At 37.9% G+C, this 14,649-nt stretch overlaps 1 protein-coding gene across 1 annotated transcript in view; it reads right to left on the bottom strand.

Moving 5' to 3' along the window:
• plcl1 (phospholipase C like 1) overlaps positions 1–14,649 on the bottom strand; it is a 100,388-nt gene that overhangs the window by 24,680 nt on the left and 61,059 nt on the right. Inside the window, exon 2 of the mRNA XM_001921763.9 lies at positions 820–1,443. Within this exon, the coding sequence (XP_001921798.4) occupies positions 820–1,443 (624 nt within the window). The remainder of the gene's footprint in view (positions 1–819; positions 1,444–14,649) is intronic.

Here is a 14,649-nt window from a genome sequence, read left to right as displayed (position 1 = left end):
AGCCTGTTGCAATTTTGCAGCTTTAGTTTCATGAATATGAAATGCTGGGGCGAATTCCTCCCTTGAATAGAGCTTTGAAACTTAATGAGCAATCAGAGTCCAAACACATTACACATACCAAAGGTAAATCTAATATTCAGCTCGAAGCATGTAGTGATTTGAATCTTGAGAGACAAAATGGCAGAAATTTACAGAGCTCTTCACAGGACTTATACCAGGTCCTGCATTTTTTCAAATTAGGATATGGCCAGAAGCATAATGAGTCATCCCTATACCCCAAGCTCTTCATTGCCCTTTTTGCCTTTACTTGTCTTTATACACACATGAAGCAGATGCCTCACACTCGCTGTCACAAAGACGTGTAGACTTGGCCCTGTGGCTTCTTTCTGTCCTCCTTCTGTCCCCAGCTGTCCAGTCCACACACAAACATACACACATGGAACTACTGTCACAGCTGCCAAATTTACAAGGCAACTATTGCTGTGCACCTCAGCACGGCTGGCTAACCAGTCAAGTTAAGCAAAAATAAAAAGAGACAGCTCTGCAACAGCCATTTAAATTATCATATAGCCTCTGCTCACATTTATGGCTGTCTTGTTTTGTAGTGTAGTGTAGTGTCTGTTGTTTTCTAGTGCTTCTATTTCTCACAGCTCTTAGACCGTAGGATTCTACATAAACTGCTGCAGTACATGTACAGTATATGCATTTCAGGTTGCTTCCAATTTTGTATTCGGTATTGTTTGGCTCTTTCAGAGCATATTTACTCATGAAATGCAAGTTGTTGTGGTTAATGTAATTAATTATAAGAGAACGTGTTACCTTTGCTTCTTTAATGCCAGGGCAGAGTTTACAGATGGTGGCCACTGCTGTATCTTCAGACACAATTCCGTGTCCATCCTCATCAACCAGAGCAAACTCAGCCACCAACCAGTTCCTCCTCATCTTGCTTCCAATGCTGCCTTCTCCCACACCCCCATCCCCTCCAATACCTCCACCAATGGCACCAGGGTGAGACAACAGGTACCGCATCCCTGTCACCCAGATGTTGGCCACATCGGCAGAAAGAGCAACAAGGTCAAGGGACTGATAATCATCCCCATGAATGATAGAGAAGGCTGCTTCTTCAGCCAGGTTATCTAATGGGCCATTATGGATGAAGGTCTCTGTGCTTTTCCCAGTGCGGACCTCACGAATGGCAGATATATCAAGTCGGGCTCGGTCTCCATCTTTCTTGGAGGGTTCCCAACGTAGGCAGCCCAGTTCTGTGTCCAGAGTGTAGAATCGCGAGTAGATGCGCGAGTTGGGTCGCACCTTCTTTAGCTCGCAGCCACCTTGCATGAAGGCCAGGCAATCTGCAGCACTGCTAACCTTCTTTTCTGATGGCATACTGCTGAAGGAGACAGTTTTCTTCCTCCCTCCACTGACCTTGGCCACTGAAGGGTCCTTGGGGGGAAAAAAGAATATAAGTATTAAGCTACGTCAATTACAAATGAAGAAATCTTTATGTTATTGTACATAGAGAAAGTACAAGAAAAGATTCTGCGCAATTACGCAAGATGGAAATGAACTCATTCACCACAGAGATCTCTTTGTGTTAAAGCTGGTGCAAACATAAGGCATGTTTCAGCCTGAAATGACTTTTACCGGCAATACAATTTATAGGTACAATTTGGACATTAACAATTCTTCTAAGGAAATGTCATGCAAGTGAAATGAACTGTGGTGCCCCTCCTCATGCCTATTCAGAATAAACCAACCACCCTTACATTACATCACTGACCATTAGCATTAGACTGTGATGCTGTATTTTCAGAGCTGCTAAAATATCACAGATTCTTCCTGCTATCTTTAATTCTATACTTATAATTAAAATATTTAATGCAATTATCTCTTTATGCGGCTATACTATAGTAACCCAAAATTGAAATTTTTGTCTTCATTTACCTTTTACTTGTTTCAGAACTGTTCACTGTTCACTTTCATTCTTTCTCTACAGATTTTCAGCTTTCTTCAAAACATCTTATTTAGTGTTCAAAAGAATAAAGAAACTCATAATGGTTTGGAACCACTCGAGGTAGAGTAAATAGTGAGCAAATATTCATTTTTGGATGAACTATTCTTTTAAAAACCCAAGCCATTTAGACCGAACATCTCTGCTTTTATATGAAAAAAAACACCTAAAAAAATGTACCTGGTAACACAAAATAAAAATGACAATAAAACAAATTTTCATGCTGTAAGCTAAATAATGACAAAACTTTCACCTTGCTTGACCCACATAAAGAAACAGAGATAAAAGGTTTATGTTTGCTGGAGCTGAGAGTGTTGTTGGTTTAAAATTGTGTGCTTGCAGCAGTGACCTATATATGTCCTAATACCTAAAACTGAATCCACAACAAAGCCTGCTAATGGAAGCACATTATGTCATTGCAGTAGTTAGAATGTGTAATCTGGGATTTCCACCCCAAGCCATTTGGCACTAATCAGACTGGCTCTCATAGCAGAGTCATACAGAGTATGCATGGAGAAGCTAATAAACTTCAGGCATAATAAATATCCAAGATGTTAATACAATTAAGACATAAATGTCCCCATTGCAGTGTCTTCAGATTATTTGTGGATGTCATAATGATTTTTTGGCAAATTAATCAGAAATGTAATTTTCACCTGGCAGCCAATAAAATATGCAAAAAAGTTTAAGGAATAAATTAAACTTTAAAAAACACAACTTTTTGGGGAAATATGCTCATTTTACTAATACCCTGGAGTTAAACAGCTGAGTTTGACCTTTTTTAAATCCATTCAGAAATGAGTACATTTTGATTTGAATGATTTGACCATTAGCCAAATAAGTTTCTATAATTTTCCTATTTAAAGCTTGATTCTTCAGTAGCTACATTGTGTACTAAATTGAAACATTGCTATTTACTTCAGGTAGGTCAAACTAGACTAGGATCTATACTCTCATTCTGGCGTAATAATAAAGGAACTTTGCTGCCATACCATGGCTGCAGCAGGCACCATGATATTATGCAATGCTGTTACCTAGTTAGTTACCTAGCTGGCGACTATATTATAGATAATGCATAATATAATAAAACAAAATAATAAATTATCGAAACTCTTGGGTCATTTTTGAGAATTAGGCTAATGGTTTAATCTCCTTCAATAATCTAAGCCAAGCTAAAAGTGCTCCCACTAGACCTGGGGCCTCATGTACGAAGACTTGCATGGAAATCATACTAAAACATTGCGTACGCACAAAGCTGTAAATGTGCGTACGCAGAAAAAAATTCAGATGTATGAAACACTGCGTACGCCGAATCTCACGCATATTCTTTTGTACATCCGAATGAACGTGAAACTGAGCGCAACATGCACGAGCACAAAACCCCTCCCAGCCTCCTCCCCCGTATGAATATGCTAATGACTATGCTAATGGCAAAACCCAACGAAAAAGCAATGGCAAGAGCAAGCAAAAAGAGAAACTTTGAACAGAATGTGAATTGGAGGTGCTGCTTTCGGAGGTAGACCAGAGATATTGGCAAGTTTGTTCTCCGGAATTAACAACAAAAGAAAAAAATAGAGAGGGAGAGTTTAGCTGATGTGGTTAACACAGTTGGGTTTGAACATCGCACTGAGTGAATTAAAAAAGAAATAGTGTGGTTTATAGCTGTAAAATGTTGCAGTACTCTTCATAGTCTCAGTGGCGCAGCTCGTAAGACACGTCAACATGTTTTGACACGTTCGAGCATGAACTCGGTTCGAATCCAGCGTCTGATGAACTCTTTCTTCTTTTTTCTCCCGCTACATATCAGATTTTGCCAACTATTTATCACGAGAAAGACAAGTAGAAATCATTAATAAGTTTTCGCATCATATTTTATTTGCACATTTATTGAATGGAAATGTTTCTGATTCATGCATGCAAATTCATCTTCAGATAGTGTCTTTATAGCAATGTGCGTGCAGTAGATAGCTCAGATTACATTGAGAAAACAGGCGACCGCTGCAAATTGTGCTTTAATGTTTAGCTGGTCAACTGTATGGTATGGAAACCTTATACCTGCTAGATGAACCCGTCTCATACAGCTGCCATTGCAAGGCTCAGACACTTTGTAGAGAGGAATTTAACACAACTGCCTCTAGGAGTCGCCAATGGAAATAAAATAGACACGCACAAAAAATGTGCATACGCCAGCCATAAAGCTGGCGTGGAGCTGCGCACATTCCCACGTTCAGTTTATCGTTAGTAAATCCAAACGTGAGCAATTCTGAGCGTGAAACCTGGCGTACGCAAAGTTTTTGTGCGTACGCAGCGTTGATACATGAGGCCCCAGGTGATCAACTGAGTTGGATTTCAAAAACTCAACTGTTTAAATTTAGGTAAAGTGTCAAATTTCCCCTAAAAAATGAGTTCCTTTAAAGCATAGGTATCAAGAACAATCTCTGAAGGGCTGCAGCTCAGCACATGTTTTGTTCCAAAAACTTCAGAGTTCCATTCATACAGTACTGTATAGAATGTACTTTTCTAACGGCCAAGTAGTACGTTCAAATTCAAATGCAGTACCTACTGAGTACACAGCCAAGGCGTTGAAGATTCTATAGACTATAAAGCAGACGTGAGTTGAAGGTGTTCGTGCATTAGACTATGCAGAGCTGTGGCCCTCCAGGAATTGAATTTGAGTCCATTACTTTAAGGGAAAAATAGTATTTCGTTAAAGATTATTCACTTCTAATTTTTTTGTTTGATTTGTTTGTTTTCTGGGGCGACGCAGTGGCGTAGTGCTGTTGCCTCACAGTAAGAAGGTCGCTAGGTCGCTGGTTCGAACCTCGGTTCAGTTGGCATTTCTGTGCGCAGTTTGCATGTTCTCCCTGCGTTCGCGTGGGTTTCCTCCGGGTGCTCCGGTTTCTCCCACAGTCCAAAGATATGTAGTACAGGTGAATTGGGTAGGCTAAATTGTCCGTAGTGTATGAGTGTGTGTGTGCGTGTGTGTGTGTGTGGGTGTGTGGATGTTTCCCAGAGATGGATTGCGGCTGGCATCTGCATCCGCATCCGCTGTGTAAAAAACGTGCTGGATAAGTTGGCGGTTCATTCCGCTGTGGTGATCCCAGATTAACAAAGGGACTAAGCCGACAAGAAAATGAATGAATGAATGAATGAATGTTTTGTTTTCTAAAATGCTGTTTCACACTGACATCCTTTCTGACTCAGAGGAAACAACACAACCCGAGTTTAACAAAACACCACAATTCTAGAGTTCTTGGGCTGAGTAAAACCCATTTGACATTCAGACCAGAGGAGCAGTGGATGAGTTCAGGTCAGTGTGTGGCCGCCAAGCACTCTGACATCTTCATTTGTCTTAGTTTGTCTGTTTTTATGCAGCCGGCTGACTCTGTTCCTCGAAGCTGCCATGCTTCTGGATCAGAACCTGCCTGACGAGCCGACAGCCTGCCGCTGCGAATCCAGGTCAGCAGGTGTTTCAGCAGGCTGGGTGATAGCAGAGCTCAAGCAATCAGGGTGAGCCAGGAAGCACAGCGCAGGCTAGCAGGCGTGACCACGCAAGTCTAAAAAGCAGTTTTAGTGGTTAGATTCCCAAGGGCAACAGGAAAAGAGGCAAAAAAAAAGCAGGTTGTTCATCTGTCCAACCAACCAGGCCACTTACCCATCAGAGTTCTCCAGGAAACCATGACAACAAGTCTGCAAAGCTTTTAATGTATCATTCTAGTCTAAAAGGGCATCTATCAGACTTAATCCCCCTAAGTCCAATTCATTTTGCTTTGTTTTTTAAGCATTTTGATGTTTTCCACCAAAGAATCAAGATGACTGGATGGAGTGGAATGTAAGTCAGTGTTAGAAAAAACAGCTGCATAGTACAGGGAGACACATAGTAAGAGTGGGAGTTAATGAGATGGAGGGAGGAGTGCAATGAAACAAATGCAGAAAGGCTACTGGAATTACTATAAGATACAATCTGTATTACGTAAAATGCACACATCTTTCCTTTATAATAGAAAATTTGACCAACATTATAAGCAATTTCCCAGCAGCAGTCTGATAGGGATAAGAGAGTAAAAGACACAGCAATGGGGATCTGGGAGATGAAGTGTGGTTAAATTTAGATGTGCTCCCATCTCCACTTAATCAAGGAAAATGGGAGGAGAATGGAAGGGAAGCACTAGAAAGAAAGACATAATAATTTGAGGCTGGATGGACTTAGAAAGAGGTAAGAAGAGAAAATGAAGAGTGACAAAGGAAAATATAATAGGGAGTAAAATGGCGTCAGTATGGGTTCAGACTGAGGGAATAACCCTTGGTCTATTCATACCAGAACTGACTGGTTTTAATAACAGTCGAGTCCTTGCCCTTTAAGGAACATTTTTAAGCTCATCAGTGATTTGGCAGCTAAAATCCAGAATGACATCAGCTCTACTACTGAGCCCTCAATGAACCTTTTCCAGTGCCGCCTGAGGCTAAACTCTTTCACACAGCACTGTTTACTACTGTCATCTGCTTAATGCCAATCCAAATACTCCAGACTAAGAGGAAGGCAAGCAAGCAAATTTACAAAATCGATGGTTGGGAAAGATTTCATTTACAAAAACGGATAATTGCAAGAATATGCATAGTAGTTAGTTTGAGCAGTGAGGTCCAGATTTATTTAGTTTTAATATTCACCTTGGTGGGTGTGATTTGCGCGTGACATACCTGAAGAGTGGCAAGGGTGAGTTGCGCGCGCGACATACCTGAAGAGCGGTGGGGGTGAGTTGCGCGCGACATTCCCGAAGAGCTAGGAGGGAAGCGGTGGAAAGGGGTGTGCAACGTAAGGACCGGGCGGGAGAAGCACGATTTCATTAATTTGCGGTCATCCGGGAGTCTCTGTACACTTGCGGGATACTCCCGCAACTTCCGGAAGACTTTGGATGTCTGTAGTCTTTGCAACTGGATGAATGTATGAAAATTGTTTCTACTTTATAATGTTCTCAACTTACAGCAATGAAACTTTACAATGAGTGCAACTGTTTGTATTCAATACTTTATTATTATTATTATTTTCCATATCTGCAATGCCTGTATTTTGGCATTTTTTTGCAGTCCACTTAGAATCCAACTTGGAAATAATGTTTTTCTTTATTGGTATTGATTGTTTTGAAATTCAAATAGCATTAACACGCCTGTGTTTTTATTTCTGCAATAAATATGGCTGTCAAGCCAGGATCTTGCTGGTTTATTGTGGGTTTGTTGTTTACATGAAGAAATCTGTGTTACAAGTTAAACAAAAATTCTAATAAACAATTATATTTTGAATTGAAATAGGTTTGTCTTGCATTTACATTAATTTTACAATTGAATAGCCAAAATTACAAGTTTCAGTCTTTTAAATGCGATTAATCGCGATTAATTTTCAACAAAAAAAAGTGTCATTAGTTAGTTAATTTTTTTAAATCGATTGACAGCACTAACACACACACACACACACACACACACACACACACACACACACACACACACACACACACACACACACACACACACACACACACACACACACACACAATACTGAATCCTGAAAGTCTAATAATGGATAATGAATAATGGCTGCTGATAATTCAGTTTTTATGATTAAACAAATAAATTACATTTTAAAATATATATCAAAATACATAATTTAAATAGCAGTATTTCACAATGTTTAGAAGATAGGCACTAGAAAAGATATTAGGAGAGATAGTATGGGAAAAGTTCTGGCTCCAAACTTGTCAGAAAGTGATACATTTGCTTTAATTAGAATGCTAACAGTAGCCATCAGACTGTTTGCACAATAAAACCCTTATGTAAATGTTGTGTATCGTGTGTACATCTCCACAGCAAAACATTCAGAAGGAAGTGTTTGGCTTTTGTGACATTTCACTGTTTTTAACAATCCCAACATTCAGTCCAATTGATGTTTAAGCAAAACAGCAGCCTGTAAATTTAAAAATATGATTTAACATATCCCGAACATGATAAAGCAATATGCAAATAGTTATGAGAAAGGAGATATTAGCTTTGAGATAAGGCAACAGTGTGCACGCTAACATAGATCTAGTAACATGACAGCCAGTTCGACAAACCTGATTTTGATGGTCAGTTTGATGAATTTAAATTACATTTCATCTACATGCCAACTAATTCTCATTAGATAATAAGTAGACAGTCAGGTTGGGGTTTGAATTGAGGTTAGGGTTAGTGTAAGTTGACATTTACAATAAGAAACTGAGCAAAGTTTTTTTATTGTGAGTTAAATGTCTGTTGAAGGAGCAGTATCAACAGATATTAAGCAGACAGTCTACTAATACTCAAATGAACTACTAATACTAATACAATCAAAATTAAGTGTTAAAGTTTTGATTAGATCACAAGACAATATTAGTGTTGTGTAACTGTACACTGACAAATGAATGCCTGATTATCATTTAACAGCAAAACAAATTCAATACAGTGTTATATGCTAGGCTAAATGTGCTCATCTTTTGTTTTTGTTGTATACGTTCCTATATAAATTTCCCACAAAAAGACAATTTAGTGATCCTTAACTCACTCTTAGGCCATTACAAACTATCTGACTTTCTTTATTCCTCAGAAATAAAAGAAGAAGAAAGTCACACAAGGATAAGTAACTGGGGTGATTTGCGGTTTGGTATCTTCAAGTTTGAAGCAACAGGAGGGTGAGTAAATGATGCTAGAATAGTTAGTTAGTTTTGTAACTATCCCTTTAAGAGCACAAATCCATCCCATCCATCAGCTCATTAACCCCCTCACAACAAAGTCCACTAACCCCAACCCCAAATACCTCCCTTACCACTGACTTCATCAGATGGGACAACACCTGGTCCTGTCGTAATCCACCCCAGCTCCAGGCAAGCCATTGAGCAGAACTCCAATCCAGCTAATGATCTGAACTCTGGGAAAGCAGTAGATTAGTGGTGCCGCTCGCTCCCACCCCATGAGACCCGAGGAGTAAATCCGTGCCGGATGGAGAGCCAGTGATTTAGCAGGGTTAGAGAGGAACGCTCGTGGATTAACAGACAATGAGTTTAGCTGGGCGGCAATCCTACAGTCCAACTAATTGAAAATGCTGATGTGTGGGTCAAAATAGAATTATGCCAAGCAGACATGTGAGGCAGAGCTGATCTCCTGACATTGAGCTTGTCTATAAACAGCTTGAAGGATGAAATGTGTTGTTAAAGCAAATATGAATACAGCAAAAAAGGGATTATTGAGCACCTGTTCTTCTCAGGAGTAAAAAAAAAAAAAAAAAAGTCAAATACTAGGGATGGTGTGCAGAGCATGATCAGACTAAATTAGACATCTCCCTTCACCTCTCTTAGTAATACTGCAAAATAATTGAATAAAGTGCAGTGAATTTCCCAGTGCAATGTGAATAACTACGGCTTAATAAAAACTGGCAGCTATGGAGACTCCAACGCTCCAACTAATCACTCGCAAATTGCTTCATAATTAAATGCACATCGTAAAACTTGAACAGGACTTTAATACGATTACACTTACTGAACCTGCTCTTATACCTGCCGGTTCTGGAATTAAGAAATAGTTCTATTACTTCCTACGCTGAAGAATTATTGCATAATCCATTTAACTAAGAAGTCCTGGATGAAAAAGAAAACACAGTAGAAAATTGGACATTTTAAACAGTTAAACAAATGTTACGCATTTGTATTATGGCCCATTTCCACTGAGTGGTACGGTACGGGTCACTTTTTTTTTAGGTATTCCACTGCCTAAAGGGTACCAATAGTACAGATGCTTTATACACATAAATACTTGTGTATAAATGTTCATTACTAACCTTTCTATGAACATGATTTGATTATAACTCCAGATCAATGAAATAGCCTTCTGTAATGTCTGCAATTATATAAAGTTAATATATAAATGCAACATATATGAACAAATACAGACCCTTACAGTCTCCAATATGTTACCAGTTACAGAAAAACTACACATAGCATACATTTAGTCTTTATTTGGCTTCAAAAACAACACACAACATATAGCTCACAGTCAGTGCAAATCTCTCATCTGTATCTTTAATCTTCAGCAGCGCATGTAGTCACTTGTTAGAGACTACAGTATGTCTGAAAAGTAATTGAAATAGACCGGACCGAATTAATTAGACCGGAGTCAAGCATGGCATTGTAGTTTTAATTTAAAAAATGTAAAACATTAGCCATTTTAATAACAAATATAACATTCTTTAGTTAAACAGAATTACTCTGCGAAAGGAAAAAAGTTAAACAATATCAAAACATCAAACAGTTGAAAGGAATAACACCATATTTCAAAAATACCATATACTTTATTGTCATGAACTAATCTCTCAGTCAGTTAAGCATAATTTTTCCACTTCTAGTAAACTAATAATATACTAAAATAATAAATAATAATATAATTACAAAATAAAACTACTCTGCTTCTCTAAATTCATCATACATTTAAGGAATACATTTCTTAAATGTTTTTAAGCATGTGCAATAATCTTGATAAATGTGACTTTATTTCATAAAAATTAGAGTTATTCTGTTAAATTTGTATAACAAACTACAATTAGTCTGCTCATCTGAATTAATTGATACACAAATGTTAAGTTTATTAACAGTATTTTTTGACAAATATATGACATTTATTCATTCATTTTGTTTTGGTTTGGTCTCTATTTCATGCAGCAGATGCCCTTCTTGCTGCAACCCAGTATTTGAAAACACCTACACACTCATTCACACACAGTCATCCTACGGCCAATTTGGTTTATTCAATTCATCTATAGCGCATGTCTTTGGACTGTGGGGGAAACGGAAGCACCCGGAGGAAAGCCACGCAAACACAGGGAGAACATGCAAACTCCAGACAGAAACGCCAACTGACCCAGCTGCGGCTTGAACCAGCAACCTTCTTGCTGTGAGGCAACAGTGCCAACCACTAAACAACCATGCTGCCAAATATACGATAAGTTACTGTAATTAAATGACATAAAAATGATCAGTTATTTCTTACTTTACTTTTCCTGGGATAATTTAATTAGAGTAACTATTTTCGGGTGGATGACTGATTGATATTTATTTTCAAAGTTACATTTAGTCCAAAAATATTTACATTTGACCATCAAAAAATGGGGGAAAACCCACTCAGACACTCATGGATTGCTTGACTCTGTCTTTAATGATTTTTATGGGCCTTGCACTACTTGGAGAAATCAGGACTCAAAAAAGTAATTTCCAGGTTTTATTATCCAAATTGATTTATTTTATTATCTATCTAGAAGACGAATTTTCTGCTCTGGAAGCAGAGAAGTAGAGCAAAGCATCGCGGATAGGCGTGATTGCAAAGCACGGCTGGTCTCACACCATCAAGAGTAAAGCACTTGAAGTAATTGCTGGCCATTTCCACAATCAGCCTCCTCTTATCACAGTTTTTCAAAGCCTGCATAGCCTACACAGTCCTCAGCCTACACCGCTTTACGGGCTCCATTCTGAAAACAATCAGTCTTCAAACCAGCCCCGAATGAGCAGAGAAATGCTCTGATATACGCCACTTACACACATATCTGACAGGAGTGATTTTCTGCCACTATCTGTTTCCTAAAAAGCTTTCTCAGCACACAAACTTCCATAAACTAAAGAAAAACCTACAACTAGTTTGCCAAGTCAGAGATTCTCAACTAGCCAGCTGGCTTACAAGCAAGTGATAAATGCAAATAATGACGTGCAACTAATAGTTTAAAGTTTAATCTAACATTTCAGAATTATTGTTAATGAAATCAGAGTTTGTGCATTCAAAAATGTTTAGTGCATTAATCTGTAATATAGAGAATATTCATAAAATATTTGGCCCAGTGTCTGTTCCATCTGTTAGGATGGAAAACCACAAATTTTCTGTCTTTTATGCATTTACAAAGCTGTTAATTACAAATCCGTCTTTAAGTTCTGACGGGATGAGCCACATTTAAAAAGGCTCCTATAAATGCCATGGTTTATGTTTCTTAGCAAATATAAACATAAAGGGAGAGGTTTAAACTTAAACGGAGAAGTTTATGCTTCTTAGCAAACATAAAGGTAGAGTTCTGGCCCAATCTCCAGGTCAGAACAAGTAGGCTTCCGATAGAATGAAATAAATTCTGAACTGCCAAAGCGAAACATAAATTATATTTCCTTCACCTTCATAATTGATCTACAGAGATCAGAGAACACATTTGCTTATCAAGTCAAGAAGCATTTGTCATCAAGGCAAAACATTTATTATTTAGCGTGACTTCAGCTAAACTTTCATTCATTCACTCATTTTCTTTTCGGCTTAGTCCCTTTATTAATCAGGAGTCACCACAGCGGTATGAACCGCCAACTTATCCAGCACGTTTTTACACAGCGGGTGCCCTTCCAGCCGCAACCCATCTCTGGGAAACATCCACACAGACTTATTCACACTCATACACTACAGACAATTTTAGCTTGCCCAATTCACCTGTACCACATGTCTTTGGACTTGTGGGGGAAACCGGAGCACCCGGAGAAAACCCACGCGAATGCAGGGAGAACATGCAAACTCCACACAAAAACGCCAACTGACCCAGCCGAGGCTCAAACCAGCAACCTTCTTGCTGTGAGGCGACAGCTCTACTTACTGCGACACTGCGTCACCTTGCTAAACTATTATAATCACTTAATGTAAAATATTATTTATATCTTTATATTATTATAATATGGTATATTTTATTTAAGTTAAGTTTAAGCTATATTTTATATTTAAATTTACTTATAGCACTATAATTATTCATTTACTTATGCATTTATTACATTTTTTGTTATTATCTGATTTGGATGTTTGTTTATTTTAATCAAATCTTGTGAATTTTAATCAAATATAACCCTCCTGTAAGTTTGTTTTAGTATTTTTTTTAAATATTTCTCAAGTTATGTTTAACGAAGCAAAAAATAAATATAGAAAAGTCACAGTAATTTCTATAATATTTTTTTCTTTTAGAGAAAGTGTTATTTCTTTGAGCTTGCCAGAAATAAAAGCAGCTTTTTAGTTTTTCAAAACATATTTTAAGGTATGACTGTATAAGATTCTGATGGTGTGAAAACCTTGGATAAAAATATCACAGCATAACAGTATTGTGGTCACTGTTCTCCGATTTGTTCAACTTCAACAGCAACAACAACGACAACAACAACAACAACAACAACAACCTTTTTTCTTATTTTGAACACAAGATATTATATTTTAAGAAACAGCTAACATATTTTGGAACAGTAAACAAGTCAGGCTAAATATTTAAAATAAATCATTGGCCTGCTATCTTAATTAGTTTACAAAACACATTTCTTGTAGAAGATATTTTTGGATATCTTTCTTTTCTTTGGGTATAAAGTAAGCCACTGCACTGGTCAGGTGCATAGCACATAGGATGCACATAGCAGGATGTTGGTTTAAAAGCAATATGTTTCTTAACTGTTTGCTGAATCATGTGCTGACCAGAGGTTTTTGATGTGAAGGGTTCTTTTCTCCTGGAAATACTGTTATTTAATTTGGGAAATATTTAAAAAATTAAAAAAAAAATAAAAAGGGGACTAATAATTCTGACTTCAACTGTACCTTAGGAATGGTATAGCAGATTTTTTTGTGGTTTTAAAACCTTGACTTTTCCAAACCACAGTAAACCTTGAAAATGGTTATCGTCACATGCCTATTTTAAGGTCAATATTATTAGCACCCTTAAGGTATTATTTTCTTCAGTTGGCTACAGAACAAACAACTGTTGTCTAATGACTTGTCTAATTAATCGAACTTACCTAATTAGGTCTTTAAATTGCTCTTTAAGCTGAATATTATCTTGCGAAATAGCTAGAAAATATTTTGTGCTATCATCATGGCAAAGAAAAAGAAATGAGTTTTATATACACACACCTTTAAAAATAAATCTGCACCCTTTGGCTATGGTTGTATCCTTTTGCCACCCTGCTCCAAAAAGCCTTAAAGATGCGTCTAGACCCAAGTGAGTCTATACCCAGAAGAAGTGCAGACTGAAAGCAGACTCATAAAAGGGTCTGTCATTCTTTATTAACACTGCTGCTCCACTCCAAACTGGCACACAAATCCGCCAAGAGATCCATGCTCTATAAAAACCCAGCAACCCATCGGAACGGTTTTCCATGCAGAAAACCAGACGAGGCAAAACTCCGAATTCACACAGCCAACAAAGAAGAAGTGACGGAACAGAACAAACAAGTTCATGCATCTTTTACCATTGCCCCCAATAGATTTAGACCAGGAAATCTGAAAAAAAAATGGACTCTTCAGCAAAAATACAAGGAAAACTCAAGACTTATGAGATAAAACGGCGCAAAAAGAATAAGCTATTAGACACTAGCTACTCAAGGTGAAGGACACACAACTGTATAATGCATGAGTAATGAATGACTGCATTTTTCCACTGCATAACCTTGGTAGAAAATGCCCTAGGATAAATTGACAATCACCTGAGCACACGATGTTCGTTCAAGTTTGCGAGCGCGAACCGGTCTTAGGACGCAGCTGCTGTTATAGTAGCTCGACTAACTCAAGAACTGCTAGATTTTGTGTTGGGATGT

This window comes from Danio rerio, chromosome 9 (genome assembly GCF_049306965.1).
Source record: "Danio rerio strain Tuebingen ecotype United States chromosome 9, GRCz12tu, whole genome shotgun sequence".
In the NCBI taxonomy this organism is placed as follows: Eukaryota; Metazoa; Chordata; class Actinopteri; order Cypriniformes; family Danionidae; genus Danio; species Danio rerio.
Note: the sequence above shows the minus strand (reverse complement) of the source record. Positions and strands in the feature narration are given on the sequence as shown.